The sequence below is a fragment of the Seriola lalandi genome, unplaced genomic scaffold (assembly GCF_002814215.2).
Source record: "Seriola lalandi dorsalis isolate HSWRI2012SDOR001 ecotype SW California unplaced genomic scaffold, Sedor1 jcf7180002054693, whole genome shotgun sequence".
In the NCBI taxonomy this organism is placed as follows: domain Eukaryota; kingdom Metazoa; phylum Chordata; class Actinopteri; order Carangiformes; family Carangidae; genus Seriola; species Seriola lalandi.
Window position 1 is genome coordinate 193,539 of NW_019525246.1, and position 16,519 is coordinate 210,057.

The 16,519-nt window shown below is 41.8% G+C and overlaps 2 protein-coding genes across 2 annotated transcripts in view; both read right to left on the bottom strand.

Moving 5' to 3' along the window:
• Positions 1-244: 244 nt before the first annotated feature.
• zfp36l1b (ZFP36 like 1 zinc finger CCCH-type b) lies at positions 245-7,881 on the bottom strand. Its single transcript, XM_023423754.2, has 2 exons — positions 7,722-7,881; positions 245-3,858 (listed from the first exon to the last, which is right to left on the bottom strand). The coding sequence occupies exons 1-2, from the start codon at positions 7,773-7,775 to the stop codon at positions 2,842-2,844; spliced, it is 1,071 nt and encodes a 356-aa protein (XP_023279522.1). The 5' UTR covers positions 7,776-7,881; the 3' UTR covers positions 245-2,841.
• A 2,368-nt stretch (positions 7,882-10,249) lies between these two features.
• ptger2b (prostaglandin E receptor 2b (subtype EP2)) overlaps positions 10,250-16,519 on the bottom strand; it is a 9,563-nt gene continuing 3,293 nt past the window's right edge. Inside the window, exon 3 of the mRNA XM_023423761.2 lies at positions 10,250-10,288. Within this exon, the coding sequence (XP_023279529.1) occupies positions 10,250-10,288 (39 nt within the window). The remainder of the gene's footprint in view (positions 10,289-16,519) is intronic.

Genomic DNA, 16,519 nt, shown 5'->3' on the forward strand with positions numbered 1-16,519 from the left:
TTATGTAGACAAAATGTCATCACCTCATTTTATTGTTAGAGACATTTGAGTGAATGAAATTATGAGTTATGGCCAAAAACGTGTTTTGTCAGGTCACAGTGACATCCTTGAGTCCTAGTGAATGTTTGTGCCACATATATGGGCCAGTAGAAAGGACAGGCCACAAAGGCTGGACAACAAGCAGCAATGATGTCACATGATATTGCGTCATTTCCTGCTCACGACATTATCATCAACTCACACATTCAGTATAAATATGCGTTTTATTTGTTTTAACTTGAAATCTTTCATTAGAAAACAAACCATGAATGAATCCATGTAGTGACATCTGCTGCTACAGAAACATGTCAAGGCAACATCTGGACACCTGGAATGTTTTAGAGGCACTTCTTGGAACAAAAAACATAACCTTTACATAATCATGATCATCATGACTCAAAGTGCTACCAAGTGTGCATGTGATACTGTGGAACAGACACGCTTCCATTGTCCTTTCAAAATAAGAGCAAGTGTGGCTGATAATCAAATGGGAATTAATCTGAGTAAGAGACACTGATGAGGACAGGACTACATTCAGGGTAAAAGAAGATGCTGCCCAGACCTGCAGCAGGAAAGAGAAGAGAGGCCTGGACCCACAGCTGTGAAGCTGTGAAGCATTTTGATCTGAAGTGGTGCATAAAGTAAAGTGCAGGTGGGAGAGGTTTACAGGGTTCCTACACAAGCTGTTTCAACACACTCTCAATTTAATTCTGCAGATCAATATTAATATTGTAACTTCTGAACAACTTTTGTTCAACGTTACTTGTGCAGATGCTCTGTAGAAAACTGTTTCCATAGACATTGGTATACTTGAACATTGTTCTATGTGTCTGAAGAACACAAATTTATTTCCCCCAAACCTCTTGATGAAATCAAACATGGCTGAAAGGCCTTAAAATTAACTTTAATAAATATAGGTATTTATATACATTCACTGTGAATTTCACACTTTAGAGACATGAGCTGCAAGAATAAACCCTGTGTGTAAAGATAGTGCAGTAGGGATCAGAGCTGCTAAACAAACAGACAAACAGCCACATATTAGAAAGGCAGCAGCTGTGACAGATGTTGTGTATGTTAACTGAACCCTGTGAAACTAGCACCACCTGCACCCTGAGTGCAGTCATACTGCGCTGCGCCCACGCCTTCCAACAACTACATGCCACCAGCTTTGTTATCTGATTAGTTTCCAATTAGTGCACGAGCTGTGTTCGTCATCTGAACTTGATTATGGCAGCTGCAGAGTTTGTAGCTCTGGCATGTGCTGGTGCAGTCACTTTCTGTGTCGGAGCCTTCAGACATCAACAGTCCAATATGTGGGAGGAACAAACGATAAATACTAATGCTAAACCTTTGTATTTTAAATTAAGATTCAGTTTCAATATAAATCAAGTGTTACAAATAAATGTCATTGCAGTATATTAACTGAAAAAAATAACAAAAAAAGGTCTTCACAATCTCGTGATTAGTACAGATCATAATTTAACATAAAATAAAATATATAGTCTATTGTTTCATTTAACAGATAAATACAAAATAAAAATGCTTAAGATCAGCAATAAATACATTTTGATAAATAAGCAGTGACAGCCAAAGCCCCAACTCTGAGAGCTTTGGGAAATTATCTAGACAATAATATCATCATCATTATAATATTAAATATGGTGGAATCTATAAGAGCGTTTACACTCATCTGATTTCAGACAGCATACTGACCCCTCACCTCAGACACAGAGGTGAGCTGTGGGGAGGGAACATGTGAGAAGACTGAAATAGTTCAGTTATTGATTTTAATACTCTAAAGGCTGAGGAGGAAAATCAACAGCAGGAACCTGCCAAACTTTGTCTGCTGGCAGTTTGTTAACGAGTCAGTTCACCAAAATTATCAATAAAAACAAACAAAGAAAATAAACATTTCTCTCCTTCCTCGCCAAACTGTTTGGCACTTGAGAAACCAGGCTTTCCCTTTTGCCTCTGACTCCACAGCCTTCAGTGAGAACAGCTGTGTCTGAAACAGAGACAGTCCATAAGAAGCTATGGATAATCCACTGCTGCTGCAGTTGAATTTATTGCAAATGTATTTTTTAATGCTGTGAATAAAAATCAGATTCACCCTCCTCTGGTATTTTGGGACAGAGGCAGAAACCTCAGACACAGAGAAAAGCCAAACTGTACACATTTGGCTGGAGGTAAGTGAAAGAACATAATCTGGGAAAAAATTAGCCTTAACCTCACAAGTTTATTCGAATCCTGTTCAAAGAAAACCCAAGGGAATGATAACAGACCACCGCAACAGTGAAACAAGGCACGTAGCTCCAGCACCAGCACCAGGCCCATCACATGACAGAGGCCAGAAAAACAGGGAACTGAGCTCGATCAGAAGAGGCTTACTGTTGGTCATGAAGGCACTTTTAAAGAGACACTGTGTCTTGGCTTCCTATTGTGATGGTCCTTAAACAGTCGAGGTGTAGCTGCTGAAGCACAAACACACACACTGAGCCCACTGACACTCTACTGCACATAAGTCACACTGATTCACTTCATAATGTGATCTCAAAACCATCCACATTCATCCAATGATGGCATCAGTGCAGAGACTTGATCTGACTTTTTTTAAGGGGGCGGGTCCTTAAAGGTAAAACAAATCCTGAAATAAGAGAAGGCACACTCTGTTCTGATGTGACTCACTGGCAACACACAGATTAGTCTGCTCCTCCTGTAAACAGGACTGAAAGAAGGAGGTCCCCATCCTCCACTCTCCCTCCCTTCCACTCCTATCTCAGACCAAGGGATGGAGACACCTTAATCATCAGAGATAGAGAGCCTGCTGAAGATGGGGAGGCGGCGAGAGGCATCCAGGAGGGGGGACTCAGAGCCGCTCTGACTGCCCATGCTGCTCTGGTATCCCTCCTGGTCAGAAAGAGAATCTGGGGGGCTGGGGGGGCTCTCTGATGCAGGCTGAAAAAAGCAGGGGGTGGCTGTGGAAGGCAGGGCCAGATCTTGAGGCTCAGACACAGGCGGGGGCCCCAAGCTCGGGCCGAACAGGCTGGCGTGCTCCTGGCTGGAGTAGATGAAGAGGTTGTTCTGCCACTCCATCAGATCCTCGTTGGAGAACACAGGTGGAGGTGTGACCGAGGTGGGGCTGTCCCTTGGGCCGCCACAGGTGGGGAAGCCAGCGAAGCTGAAGCTATGCTGCAGCCGAGGGCGATCCATCTTGTTGAAGCCAGAGATGGGAGGGGGCCCGCAGCGCTCCTCTGCGTTATGGATGAAGTGGCAGCGGGGGCCGTATGGGCAGAACCCAATGGTGTGGAATGTGCGGCACAGTTCAGTCTTGTACTTTGGGTGACGGCTCAGGCTGCGCAGCTCGTGCATGCCGTGGGCAAACTGGCACTTATCGCTGTATTTGCAGGTACCGTACTCCTCAAAGGGCCGGCACAACTCCGTTTTATAGCGGCTCAAGTTGACTTGGCTGCTTGCACCCACAGATGCCTGACTACCAGGGGACAGCCTGTCTCCCAGCTCGGAGTAAGAGTGCTCATGGAAGCGGTTCTCCTTGTTGTTGCTGCTGCAGCTGCAACCCAGATTCACTGAGGGATCCGTTTTGAAGCCGTTGACAAGATGATTCAGGCTGAACTTTGCACTGGGGAGGCTGGCTGAGTGACGCCGTTGGAACAGGCCTTCTGCAGAGGGGGCCCCCACTACCTTCCTGTCTAGCAGAGATTCAGTTGGGGTGCAGGACGGCTTGGCACTGAAGCATGGGGCAGATGTCAGCTGAGGTCCACCAAGACTGTGGTTGTTGTAGTTCAACATGTTACTGTTCTGTAAAGAGAAACGTGACAGTCAGTTGAAGAAACACACCATTTGATTGGTGTGTGCTGTTTTTTATCAAGCTGAGCCCGCGCCCTTTGCTGCATGTCACCCCCCCATCCCACCACCACACACACACTGTCCCTAGCCCTTCCTGATTCTCTTACTGGCTCTATCAAAAAACAATATGAAGGAATAATAAAAAAGTAGGGTGGGGACCTTAGAGCCAGATTTTAACGCAGATTAATAAAAACTGGTGATTTTAAGAGACATGATTTTTAATCCCACTTCTGCACAGCTATGTTTTATCTTCTTTTTACATCAGCAGTTACAGATAAGTCACATGTGCAGTGTCCAACATGACACAGCATTTCCTGCAGTATGGCATAAGTGTGTGTTATAACATCCCCACTGGGTCATCATATTTCAGAATCAACTAGTGCTACAGTATCCAACACAGATCAATACAAACCTTAAGATCATCAACTTTAATGGGGCATGACAGAGGTCATGCATATATTTCTTTATTTCACCTTTGAGCCCAAGTCCTTATGAGAAAAAATAATGGCAGTGTAATTCAGCTGAAAATATAGGGGGCTTTTGCCATTTCGACATATTCTGGTTTCCTTCCTCAAAAAGAACCATTACTCCAGAAGCAGAGGGGATAAGCAGAGTCTGAACTGTAAAGTCTGAATGATTACAGAATCTGAATGTAGCTCACTTCTCTATTCTGTTGTTAAGAGAAGAGAAAGGTGGAGGGTGTAAACTGAAAAATCCACCAAACCATGTCCATGAGAAGAGTCCTCCAAGTTTTGATTGGTTGTTTGATCACAGAAAACTCCACAGGAAGTGGCAACACTCAGTCTGTCACAGACAGAGATCACTTACATGTCTGGTCCCTGTGAATATTAGACAGATATGTTACTGAGCATCTTGGTTTGGTCATTAGTCTCCATAATCGACAACTTCAACTATGAAAATGTGTCGATATCAATATTAAGTCGACAAATCGTTTCCCATACGCAGGCAGGCAGACACATACATATACATATACACACACACACACACACACACACACACACACACACACACAGCATGGCAGAGGCTGCCCCAGACACAGAACCAGGTGAAGTAAAGATAGCTGAAGATTACTGGAGTTGACGACAACTATGACTAAACTTTACTGTAAGTGCAATAAAAAGTAAAAGGCCAATAAGAACTTCATCCAATCATCTGTTCAATAAGCAACAAACAGAAAAGAGATATTTTCATCTATTTCCCTGGTGACTCCCGGTGTCTTTACGCAACAACATGGCGCTAGTTAAGGTAATAGAGCACTGTTAGGAAATGCTACAACGTAAGCTGTGTCTGTGTTATAATAGTTCCATCAAGCCCATGAGGACTCTGCAGACATTGTGAGCCCTTTATGCACACATTGCATGAGGGAATTACCCACAGTTCATAGCATTGCCATGTTAAAAACAGGGTTACCATGGTGACAAGGGTAAACAAACTGCCATTAAATGAAAAAAGAAGAGAGAAGATCAGTTAACAAACAAGCATGAAAGAATAAACCGTAAAATGAATGTAACATGTGAGAAGACCAGCTGTTGCAGCTGTTTGTCCTGTAGGTGAGCAGGAGTAAAACATGTAAAATCCAAAGTCCCAAAACAACAATAGGACAAAACATGTTCTGACATCATCAAGGTAACGTGATATGTCACAAAGTGCTGTAACCATTCTTCTTTATACCATGTTGAGCCCTTGCAGCCTCTCACACTCAATCACCCACCAGGTGACGTCAATTAAGTCTGTGAGCGTTCAGGACTTAGGCTTGAGGGGGACATTGGGACTGGACCACTACCTCAAATATAGGAACACACACACAAACACAGGGCAGTCTATTAGATACAGGTGTGTCAGGCAGGAAATCAAAGTGTGGGATCACATCAAGAGGTTAAAGGATGATTCCAAGAGGGAGACCTTTGACTCTGCAGGTAGACATTCACCTCTGATTCATCAACCTTAAATAGGGCTTATTATTTTAAACATGGAGGTATCCAAACATTAGGCACTTAGCATGGCTGCTGGCTCTGATGTTCTCCTTGTTCTGACACATTCAGAATCACTGCCTCTTTGCTGGTGTCGTTAACAAGCGGCTCACTTCCTGCATGTGTCTAAATTTATATTTTAGAGACTCATTATTACGTGTTGTATTTCTCTGTAATGTAGAACAGTGTTAACGATGTCACTTACAACATCAGCCCTGGACTCAAACCATTCTCTGATGCACCCCAATTAGATATATCTAACTAATTAAAGTAATATAATACACAAGAGACAGTAGTCGACTGATGGCTTGAACTAAAGACTACCAGTCACCAGGAAAACCAGGCCCTATGTAAACATGATCTTTTCAGACCATACAAGTTTATAATTTTATAACTACAAGTGTTAATAGCAGTCATTGAGAAATACTGCCTTGTCCTAATGCCAATAAGGTTATTTCTGTTATTACCTCCTGAGAGATATTCTGTAAAACTAATTGATTAAGCAATAGCATACTCTTGGGAGTGATATTGTACTGAATATCAGCACGGCTGTGATTCGGTTGTAGACTTTTATACACCAGTTCTACAAGCGTCATATTAGTTAATAGTAATAAGCAACAACAGATTATGATCTGTTTGTTTATTTCATAATTAATTTGGCTATGCCAACAAACTGTTCCGCAACTGGACTGTTGATAAGAAACACATACATTTTCCTGAACCGATGATGTCATATGAGCGCACCTGGAGGTGTGTGCTAAGTATCCAGGCTTCTTTCCTTCTCTTCATCCTCTTCTGACGACCATACATCATTTAATTCAAATGTTATTTCTGGAAATATTTTCATATGTGAAAAGTCTGTTACAATCTAAGATAGATAACAACCGTTACTGTAACACTAATTAACGGTTAATAGAACACCGGTAAAACGGAGTGATACATGTAGTTAAATGTCCCAGTGCTTTTGTACTCTATATCAGCACTCATGGAATGCCTCTCATCCAATCAAATTACTTGGTCGAAACTGACTGTAGTATAATTTTCTTTAACAGTACACTGGTTGCTGTGTAGTCCAGTACACATGTGAACAGCACAGACTGGTTCAGCAATGTCCTCTGTTCTGTCCTGGCCCAGTATCTGAGCCGCAGCTGGACTCTCCTCGGACTAATGAAGCTACGCAGAGACGACTGACTGTCCACTTTACAGCCTCAATAGAAGAGAATGAATAGTTTCGTTACTGCGGACGGATACTAAAAGTGAACAGATACAACGTGGTGGTGAGGTGAGTGTCAGAGTCCATGCAGCTAATTGGCAAATAAAGACTAGCGTAGCTGCGTATAACCACAACAACACAACTGAACTAACCAGTTAACTTCACACTGTGCTCTGGCCACACACTGGGCTGGTAGTTAACGCCGGTTGACTTTAAATTACTAACGTTAGGTGAGTTAGAAACAGGACTACATTCAAACAATTAACCAACCAACCAACCAAGCAACTAACCAACCAATTTCATTTCAGTGTAAGAGTAAGCTGTGCTCAGTGTGCGCCACTCTTTCTTACCCAAATGACTCTAACTGTCCCACAACATTAACCAGTTAGTCCGCAGCACAGACTCTCGCTCTGAATTCCTCTCACTAACAGATTGAAAGACGTTTAACGGTAACACATTTTATTACGAGTCAACAGTCTGCGGGTGACACAGGTCACCAGCCTGAAAAACTTCACACCCAACTTGCTAAGTGGCTAGACTAATGTTAGCATGTTTTGTCCAGAAAAGTCGCAGTGAGCCGGCCGGTCCCCCCCCGGAGAGGAGTCGTTTACCTTGTTGGAGACTTCTTCGTATTCTAGGAAAGGAGAAATGACAATCGCTGTCATGTTTATTGGTAAAGAATGGGAGTTGCTGGCCGTTTGCGGTAGCTGATATTCTGTGCCCGGCGGAGAGCCCCCTCTGTCGCGCGGCAGTGCTGCGCAGACAGCGGCTCTGGCTGAGAGGTGGGCGGACTTCCTGCAGCCGCAGCGCGAGGGCCCACAGCGCCACTACAGGACAGACCTGTCCCGGTGTCTCAAGACCAATTATTAGACGTCTGTTTTCATGAGCAGTGATTAAATCATGAACTGCTCTCTCCTCCTTTTTTCATAAACGTAACTTAAACATACATTGAATATCTCTCCTCTCTCTTTGCATAAACACACACATGAAGTACAATCACCTGATGTGTGGCTGATAAATGACAACCCATACGTAATTATATCTACATGTTTATATACCAATAATACAGTTGGGTCCAAAAGTCTGAGAGCACTTAGAATTCGATGAGACATGTTTAAAATTAATGAGAAAAACATACAGTATATACACATATTGAATTGTTATATGTATGTTGTTTTAATTAATAGCCTATAGCTATATCATTAAGATATTTGGTTGCAACTATATAAAAATTCATCATATAGATGTTTTAATATGTTCATATTCACATTTTAGATGCATATTTCATATCAGTTATAAACCTAACCCCTCATTCAGAATTATCATCGTTTTGAGTGCAAAGGCGAATCGTTTCCTACTATCTCCTTTTCATGTCAGAGGGAGCAGGATTAAGATACAGTCACTTCCACCTTTTAACTCAATCTCCACTCACATTTATTTATGTCTGAATCTAGCAGATAAGACTGCAACATCAACACCTAATACAAAATATCAATATCAAGTAAATTAAATACTACAAGGTAAAATAAAACAAAGCAGCCACAGATCTCAGGTTTATGTACAAATAGGCATACACAGTGTACATTTAATTAACCAATATTTCCAACATTTTTCTTGTTGTGTCGTCATTGCATCATTATGCTGCTGCTAAGCCTGTATGCCTTCTCCAATAAGCTGTCTTCATGCTAACCAACCCTTAATCAGCTAAGGTTTTCTATTGTTAGCAGTGACATGTAACAGTTGTGGAGGCACACATAGATCTTACTGGAGTTACTGGCAGTGCCATCAGAGAGTTGTTCTGAAGGTCAGTTACAAACTGTGCATTTTGTTGTTTTATTCAGGACTTGTTAAAAGTCCCGAAGTCTGAGGTTCCTATGAGCACATGAATGAGCATGAGCTCTGTAGATCATGATAACTTTGCACTGTACAGATTCAGGATAAGGATTAGGGACTGTCTAAAACAGTGTATGTTTATCAGGGTGAGCTGTGCTACAGGTTTCCACAGAAGATGATTTTTTATATGAATTATTCAAACTCTTCTTTCTGAGTCTGACCCAAAGTAAACAAAGACAGAACCTTCTTTTCTGGCTGAATACACAGGGATCTACATTATATGTTGGTCAACCTGTTAGTTGACCTGCTCCGCCTGCATATCCATCCGCAATGTTCATGTGTGTGAGGCCGACTTTCAGGGCTCTTATACTACTTTGTTTTCCTGGTTTCAAATGTGTCCTATTCCATCAAGGCAGATATAAAATATTGTATTACAGTTGTCTAATTACAGCCTGTGTTGTCTAATGGAACGTGTCTGTAAATAGATTGATTCACTTTGTAAATACAGCTGAATCTGTAGGGGTGAACTGCCATTTTATTTGTCAGCTATTTAGTCACTGTCTTTTCTTTCTTTTGTTTTCACCTCGGGGCTAGTCAACACTTTTTGGGGAGATAGTTTATTTTGTTTGTTGCTTTGGCCTTGGTCGCCCTGAAGTTGTTTTCAATATTTGGTTCTCTGTTCTTGGTGAAAAAAAATTAACTCACTGCAATACAATTCAGTTTTGTGACTTGGTTTTGGGGACCAGGACAGAAAACCTCCTTACACTTATGTGCTCTCATTCCCCTAGACTGGAGCATAACAGGCCCATGTTGGCATTAAATTATTACAGCATCATTTGTAGAATAAAGTCTGTCTGTAGCATATTGTGGATCTGATTTGACTCTGTATTTGATTTCTAATGAGGAGGGCAAAAACCACTTGGTTTGGGTTAGGAAAAGATCATGATTAGAGTTAGAATAAGTACCTCCTCAACATCAGACGATCTTCGTTGTCATGGTTACAATAAAAACGAATGTTCATTGATAATAGAAACAATATAAACTACTGGTTTCACATGGGAATTGAACACCAATCTCCTGTGTCATGAGCCTGTATTTTGTTGTCCCATTCATCCACCCCCCCCCACCTCCTCCTAACGCGTAGTATGACGCTGTTTATACTATGCCACTTCTGTCATAATTACTACAACCACTAGATGTAGCTTAACAACAAAATGTAACTATGGGTCATAATAAGCTGCTTCACAAACTACCTCTGGGCTCATTTCTCACAAGAGGACAGTCTCATGGACACAATCAGCTGATTTCATATCACCATCTGTGTGTGGCCCACCAGTCTGTAGACCTGTAAGTGCACAGAGGGACAGAGAAGAGACACAGTGTCTCTATGTTGGAGGTGACACTTTTCATTTACACAGGGCTGCCCCCTGGACTCCATTGAGGAAGTAGGTGACAGGAGGATGTTAGCTAAGCTGACATCCATCATGAACAATAACTCTCACCCTCTGCATGACACTGTAGGGTCTCTGAGTAGCTTCTTCAGCAGCAGACTTTTACATCCTCGCTGTAAGAAGGAGAGGTTCTGCAGGTCCTTCATTCCAGCAGCTGTCAGACTCCACAACTCCTGCTCTTCCTGACCATGTGCAAACTTGCACTTTTTCATGTACATATCGTGTGTATTGTGTATATTGTATTTATTAGTGTATATTTGGCATATTTTTGTTGTATATTTCCATAGATGTTTATTCTATAGATGTTTACTTTTCTGCTGTAATCTAATCTAATCTAATCTAATCTAATCTAATCCAATCTAATCTAATCTAATCTAATCTAATCTAATCTAATTTAATCTAATCTAATCTAATCTAATCCAATCTAATCTAATCTAATCTAATCTAATCTAATCTAATCTAATCTAATCTAATCTAATCTAATCTAATCTAAGCCTTTAAGATGAAGTCAGAGTAAAGGTTAAAACAGCAGATACAGAGACACTTTTATTTTTGAAAAGTCAATAAACATGTTGATGAGAACAACACAGTTGAAAGAGCACAATGCTGGATTTAAACAGAGAAGTGACCGACCTTTACTGTTGTCTCTGACTGTCTGAGCTTCTACACATTGTTAATGTGGAGTCAACACAACATTTAGTCAGAGCTCAGGTAGAGTTGCTGAAAGCATCTGTTGTCAGGTTCAGTCTCCTCCCAGTGGATTAATATGGAATGCGGATTGGTCCAAACGTCCATTTTGATGTCCCCATTAAGACGTCAAATTTGCACGGTGACAGAAAATGTAATTTTGAAGGTCTTGAGACGTTTAAATTTGAGCGCCACCACTTCATCAATTTCTTTGGGGAAACCACACAGACCTATTCATTTCAAGATAAGAAACAATTATCCATTCAACCTACCTATGAAGGTTAGTAATATTGACATTATTAATAATAGTATTTAGATATATGTAATATTGACATTATTAATATCTGCATTTATTATTGAGAAAAATGTAACTTCAATATCATAACTGACATATTCATTTCATGAGGTGTGTTTGTCTGGGTGCCACTAGATGGTAGTATTAGACTGAAGATGGCAACCTGTTGAATTCTGAGCAGACTGGAGAAGGACAGAGAATTTGGGTTCTGTAATCAATTACAATGTAACTGTTTAAGATCTTTTCTGATTCGTGGTGAGAGTTTTTTCCTGTAGAGGATGTAGAGACAGAGCAGGTGAGGGGGCTGAGCTGGAGTGCAGAAGGGAGCAGATTGGAGGCGCACCTGAAACTCTCACGTATACTTTATACAAACCAATATTTTAACTTAAATACATGTCACTCAAACCCACTCAATTTCACCACTCACGATGTTGCATTGCCTCAGCGTGGGATCAACCCCCATCCCTTCCAGCTTGTCTTTTCTTTGGTGTTAAATGCACTTGAAAAATCAAAGAACATAATCCTCATGTAACCACCTGGCTCATCCAAGTAAAGGACGGCATCATCCACTCCAAAATGTTCTTTGTAGGCAAACTGTAGAGGGTCTAGTGCATGTTCAACCTGTGGCCTCAGAAGGTGGAGAAGCAGCCGCTCCAGGGTCTTCATGATGTGTGATGTGAGGGCCACCGGTCTGTAGTCATTTATCTCAGCCAGCTGGGCTGCACAGTCCTTTAACAGCCTCGGACACACATCATCCGGGCCTGTTGCCTTTCCAGGACGTAGCCTCTTGAGCTCCGCCCTCACCTCCTCCACTGTAAAGGACAGGAGACTTGACCCCAGTGTGGAGGGAGTTGCAGCTGCAGTCTCGGATTGTGGAGGAGACGCTGTAGGAGAAGCTGCAGCTGAAGCAGTGGGAGAGAGAGAACAGGTGAGGCTGGCTGTTCTTGTCTTTATAGCCAGTGATGGTCCTCATCCCCTTCCACACCTCTCTGGTGTTGTTGTGCTGCAGCTTCCTCTCTACTTTCTTTTTGTAGTCCTCCTTCGCCTGCTTTAATCTTCTCTTCAGCTCATGTTGTTCACACCTGAGCTCCTCCCTGTCTCCATCCCTGAAGGCCTCCTTTTTCTGGTTGAGGAGGGTCTTGATGTTACTGGTGATCCAGGGTTTGTTGTTTGGAAAGCAGTGTACAGTCCTTGCTGGTATTACAGTGTCCATACAGAAGTTAATGTAGTCCCTGGTACATTCAACCATTCTATCAAGGTCAGGGTCCTTGCTTTTATCATTTTCCTGTGACTCCAACAGGAAATTCCAATCTGTGCACTCAAAACAGTCTTTTGGAGACTCAATGCCCACTGGGGTCCAGTTCCTGAATGAGTGGGTGTTTGCAGCCTGCCTCAGTACACAGGGCTTGTAGGAAGGCTGAAGAAAAACCAGATTATGATCTGATCTGCCAAGTGGTGGTAGAGTTGAAGCAGTATAGGCCTCTGACATTTGTATACAACAGATCAAGTGTCTTATTTTCCCACAGTCAACATACGATAATTGCAATGAATGCATCAGGGTGCTGAGTTTTACTCTTGCAACAGTCTCCTGAAGCTTTGCTCATGGTTGAATGTAAACAACAATGGTGACGATATGTGAGAACTCCCTCGGTACATAGTACGGTCTAGTATGGACTTGCTACCACTTGTCTGTGCATCATTTGAATAAGACAGAAAGTGCGCTGTACTCAATGTTGCCACGGTTACTATAATAACAGTCAAGGCTTGGTTAGGTTTAGGGGCAAAAACCACTTGGTTTGGGTTAGGAAAAGATCATGATTAGAGTTAGAATAAGTACCTCCTCAACAATAGACGATCTTCGTTGTCATGGTTACAATAATAACAACAAATTGTCATGGATAATAGAAACAATATAAACTACTGGTTTCACATGGGAACTGAAAACCAATCTCCTGTGTTGTTATCCTTTGTTTTGTTGTCTCATCCATCCACCCCAAACTCCTCCTGATGTAGACTTTATTGCTCTTTACACTACATAACCACACTTTCCGCTTTGTTCCTGTCATAGTTATTACAACCACTAGATGTTGCCTAACAACAAATGAAACCACTAAAACCAGACAGTTAAAGAGGTCTACACCTTGGCTTAGACAGGAAACATGAGCCCTAAAGCAGGCCTGCAGGAGATTGTAGCGTAAATGGTGAAAATCTAAATTTGAGTGTGTGTATGGTGTGTGTGTATGGCCTTGCTCTGTCATACATATTTGCATCAATTTTAAAGTGATTTGATTGAAAACACTGATGCAATGCAGGACAGTATCAAAGTATCAAAGACTCAGTACAGACTGTTTTCATGAGTTGTCAGAGTCAGATGAGAAAACGTCTTTAGTAGTGAACTATGTGTGGACACAGTGAAAGTTTGTACAAACACAATGAGAATGAGGAGATTACACAAGTAGTGTCCTGTGTTCCTTTGAAAGACTGCACTGTGGTTACAGAGCGGTTACATCCTGTTCTTGTCAGTGTGTCTGTGTGTGTGTGTGTGTGTGTGTGTGTGTGTGTGTGTGTGTGTGTGTGTGTGTGTGTGTGTGTGTGTGTGTGTGTGTGTGCCAGTGCGTGTGTATGTTTGTGTTTGAGATAAATATATCTGAAGATTAAATCAGAGGTCATCTCATCATCAAGTGTTGTTTTCACCAAACTGCTGAGTCCAAATCTAGGACACAGACACTACTTGGTTTAACTTCCTGCTGTGGTCAGTTTATGTTGACACATTTTTCCCTCTGACTACCACGCAATCCCCACTTTCATTCTAAATTTGACGTCACACAATGTCAATAATTCACCATCACAAAAACTGAGGAAAATTGTGAGTGAATATTGTTATGTCACTACGCCGGCGACAGTCAGGGAAAGAGGCATCATGTTGTCAGGTCGTCCGTCCGTTTCATTCTTGTGATATCTCAGTAACACCTTGAGGAAACTTCTTCAAATTTGGTAGAAACTTTTGAACTCAAGGATGAACTGATTAGACTTTGGTGGTAGAAGTTGGTCACTGTCACCTCACAAAATGATAATACAGCTTGTATCCTGAAAAGTCCTGTCCACAAAATTATAATGAATCATGTACCAGTTCAACGACATCTCCCCTCCACATCCTTTCTAACAGCAGCATTTTGTAGGAGGCTTTGTCAAAGTAATCTGCAGGGCCAAATCCTAACTGACATTGCCCAACACAGATGTTCCCAAACTTTTCCATGCCAAGGGCCCCCCCCCCCCCAAATAACATTAGCTTCTGGCCGGGGACCCCATCTGCAAACCGACTGACAATACAAAGGCAAATGTAAAAAAAAACAAAAAAGAAAAGAGAAATGTGTATATACATATATATAAATGTGTAACTTTTTTTCTCCTTTTTTTTCCTGATATTTTTTTCTTTTGTTTTTTTTTTTCAAACATTTCTTTATTGAATTATCTGTTTAAGCAAAGGAACAACACCAAACAATACAACACATATAAGTGCACAGATACAGCATATATGATAATGAATAAACAATGATGAGTAAAATTAAATAAAAATCACTAATAATAACAATTACTGAAAATAAATAAGATTTTAAAAGAAAGGGGAGTTACAGCCCTGTACAACAGTCAGTTCAGTTCCATTCATCATTCCAACTTTCTACTTCAATATTATTACATTTCAGGAAGTTACAACATCTTCCAAAACCTGTCAGGATGGTTTTTTATAATTTTTTATAATGCAACAAACACATGTTTTCCTAGGAAAAGTAAAAGGTCATTCCCTTCAGTCATTGTGAAATTGTTCCATGAGTAGACTGTACAATGCTTTGTTTCCCAGAAACAGATGTTGAGAAAGGACCTGACATTTAGAAGTCACAAAACCATGTGGGTAAATATTCAATGTACACAGTTAAAAATTTAGAGGAACCTCTTTGCCTATGATCACCTGATATCATCATTATATTGTCTGTGACACTTTGGCAATATTGTCCACCTGAATTCATGTCAATAAAGCATATTGAATTGAATTGGCTTGGTGGCTCCTACACAGTTTGTCAAGCCTGCCTTAATGTCATGTCACTGTCCACATGTAGATGTGCTCTGTGTTTTGTTGATACTTTTAAAGTTGAAAAGCCTCGCAAAAGTAGGCTGTTGCAAAGGGGAGAATGCAGGTCAGTGTCCTTTCAGCCAGAACGGTAAAGTCCTGGGGCGTCGAGCAGCTCAGTTGGTTGAGCATCCGCCACCATGTGCAGAGGCTAAGGTCCTCGCTGCAGTTGGACCCGATTCGAATGACAGCCCTTTGCTGCATGTCATTCCCCCTCTCTCCGCCTCCCCATTTCCTGCACTGTCAATAAAGGCATAAAAGGCCCCAAAAAATAATAAAAAAAAAACAAAGAACCTACACCAGGGGCAAAGGGGTCTCTAACCCAGTTTAGATGGGTGTTTAAAAGGTCAGGGGAAGGTCTCTGAAATATACATGGAGGTGCTCAAGGTGGGACTGGATTAGTGGAGAGATGAGGCCCAGCTCTTTTGTTACTCACAACTGACCTCAGCGTAATCTTCTTGGATAAAGCATGCACTTTGTTTTGCACCTACAGTGTCTGCGTATCACACCACTTAAATACATTTAGATGTACAGTACATGTATTGACATGTTTGCAAGTTTGTGAATCATCAATGCACCGTAAATTGATCTTCCAGTTGATGATTTTCTGATGAGAGGAACTCTGCAACTTCCCTCCACAGCTCATACACGTGGTTCAAAACTGTCCCCCATGATACCCAGCGCACGTTAGAGTGAAGCAGCAGCCCCTCAAAGCAGGTGCCCATCTTTACTAGTCGACTTTGTGCACAGTAGCTGAGTCACATGACCTCCCACTCCCACAGACTGTAGAGCACTTCCTGTTGTTAAACCGTGCCATCTTAGACGTGGCAAGCTCAGCTCTGTTTATTTTTCAGCCTTTCTTCACTCCACACTCAGACAGAGACTTATCCACATCCATGTCCACTGTCATCCTCATTTTCCGGCTTCTGGGGTTGCACCGCAAGCCCCCCCTCCCCCCCCTCTTTGTTTGGACCGAGCATTCAGGGTCTTCCCTCGCATTAATGTGGACTCTTGTGG